General features: G+C 55.5%; 1 protein-coding gene across 1 annotated transcript in view; it reads left to right on the forward strand.

The window, feature by feature from the left end:
• The window catches only part of VOLCADRAFT_100525 (uncharacterized protein), a gene marked incomplete at both ends in the record, with an annotated part of 14,009 nt that overhangs the window by 9,237 nt on the left and 2,284 nt on the right, over window positions 1–2,488 (forward strand). Inside the window, 2 exons of the mRNA XM_002959081.1 lie at window positions 1,155–1,380; window positions 2,062–2,082. Of these exons, the coding sequence (XP_002959127.1) occupies window positions 1,155–1,380; window positions 2,062–2,082 (247 nt within the window). The remainder of the gene's footprint in view (window positions 1–1,154; window positions 1,381–2,061; window positions 2,083–2,488) is intronic.

The raw sequence follows: 2,488 nt of genomic DNA on the forward strand, positions 1-2,488 counted from the left end.
TCCTCCGTTAGGCGCGGTAAGTGTGCATTATGACGCAACGCACATATGTGCGTGTCGGCACGTTAGTGCTTGTCCGTCGCACGAGAACGTGCCAGCAAGTGTACGACATACGTTGTTTTGCATGACCTCGTTTTGTGTCGGTTTTCGTTTTTATTTACGTACATCCTTTACTACGACATAGCGACTCGCCGTTGTGACGGTGTCCACGCATACGTGTGCACGATGTCCGCGGAATCACGTCATGTTAACATGTGTACGACAACTTTGGTGTCGTTTCTTTTTATGCACGCGCAAACTATTTTATGTCAGTTCTCCTTGTACATGTTTTGTGTAGAACTGTTTATTTTAGATGTATGTATATTGCGTGTCAAAGCAAGTGCTTAACGGCCGCGATAATTAGTCTGTATTACCGGTGTTCATCTTGCTGCTTATTATTTCTCTTGCTTTTTCGACATAGCGAGTTTTCGCAATATCCGGCCCTGCTTCTGCACAACCGTCACGCATCGTCGCTGCAATGCGTTGCATATTTGCGTGTATCGTGGTTCCTGGTGCCGAGCATTTCCATGCCGCGCTTTTCCTGCGAGGTCTCCATCGCGCGCGCTAAGTGTGCGATGAGTTGGCGTCCGTATGTGTCGGCGCATCAGATGAGGTGCGATGCGATGCACTGCCCGCACAGTCTTGTGTCTGGATTATAAATACACGCCCTCCTGTCACTCCGTGTTATATGATTGCACCCACGCTATTCCGTCTGACCATCTGACTGTCTGTCATTCCTTCCGGATTGCCACTGCCGTCTGTCTGCAGTCTCCTGCGCTGACACATACGGGGTCCCATCCGTCGCTCTTGCCGCTCGTCCGTCCGTTCGAAATGCCTATTGCCTGAAGCGGCTCTGGCGTGTATAGCAGGTACATATGTGATCGTGTTAGCGTGCCTCCATGCCTCTCCGACACCCTTCGGCACCTCTTCGCCGCCGGTCTCTATTTCCGCACGGCGGTCGTGTATCCGGTGTTGGCAGTTGTGATGCTCCACGTACGCTGCTATGGTGCCATGTATACCTATTCCCGTACCGCTGCCTTTGCCGTCTCCGGCCGTTTATGTGTTGCATATATCCCGTTCCTTTCGAACATGTTGTCGCCGCTGTCCACCCATCGCAGGTCCTGCGATGTATACTCTGCTTGGTCGACAACGAGGACCCTAATAACACACGGACCCGACGTACGAGCGCCACTGGATCCACATTTCGGCCGCCACAGCTACGCGTCACCACAACGGATGTCGTGCCAGTACACCGTCCTGCCGCCTATACGGCGGTGCTGGCTGCTGCCGATCGCGCGACCATGCAGGCACCGCGGCTTCTGCCATTCGCCGTGCACTCGACAGGTATGCTCCCGGCCCGACTTCCGCCCCCTTTTGGTCCTCGTCGTGACCGTACTAGTATCCGCCCCCATGTCACTCCGTGTTATATGATTGCACCTGCGCTATTCCGTCTGACCGTCTGACTGTCTGTCATCCCTTCCGGATTGCCGCTGCCGTGTGTCTGCACACACGTTTGCAGCCGTTCATATATTGTATATATCCCGTTCCTTTCTACCATGCTCTCACCGCTGTCCACCCATGGCAGGTCATGCAGTATGGGCTCCACTTAGTCGACAGCGAGGGCCCTATTAACACACGGACGCGACGTACGAACGCCGCAGCAACACGTCACCACGACGGATGTCGTGCCAGTACACCGTCCTGCCGCCTATGCGGCGGTGCTAGCTGCTGCCGATCGCGCGCTTATGCAGGCACCGCGGCTTCTGCCATTCACCATGCACTCGACAGGTATGCTCCCGGCCCGACTTCCGCCCCCTTTCAGTCCTCGTCGTGACCGTACTAGTACCCGCCCCCATGTCACTCCGTGTTATATGATTGCACCCACGCTATTCCGTCTGACCGTCTGACTGCCTGTCATCCCTTCCGGATTGCCGCTGCCGTGTGTCTGCAGTCCCCTTCGCTGACACATCCGGAACCACGGATCTTACCGTTCGTCCGTCCCTTCCGAATGCATCTTGCCTGCAGCGGCTCTAGTGTGTATGGCAGGTGTGTATGTGTTCACATGGGCCTAGCGGATACACTCTGTTTGGTCTACACGGAAGGCCCGATTCGCACGCGCATAACAAAGGCCTGCCGCTGCCATGATGACAATGATGCTCGCACCAACACGTGGTATTATTATGGTACGCTACCGATGCACGCAAAACTCCCTCCCCCCCGCCCCCCGAAGCCACACACACTCACGCGGGCACGCACACCTGCGGCTGTCTACTATGCGGTCCTTCTGCATCGAAGTCGTACCGGGTCAGTAATCCGGTAAGGTCCGGACCCGGACGGTGTGCACCCGAGTCTTTGATCCAGAATGACTGCACAGCAGGTCGGTGTGGTGTACCCCGGTGTGGTGTATATGTGCTGCACTGTATCAGTCCCGTACCACAATAACACCACTGCA

Source organism: Volvox carteri (genome assembly GCF_000143455.1).
Source record: "Volvox carteri f. nagariensis unplaced genomic scaffold VOLCAscaffold_123, whole genome shotgun sequence".
NCBI classification, from domain to species: Eukaryota; Viridiplantae; Chlorophyta; class Chlorophyceae; order Chlamydomonadales; family Volvocaceae; genus Volvox; species Volvox carteri.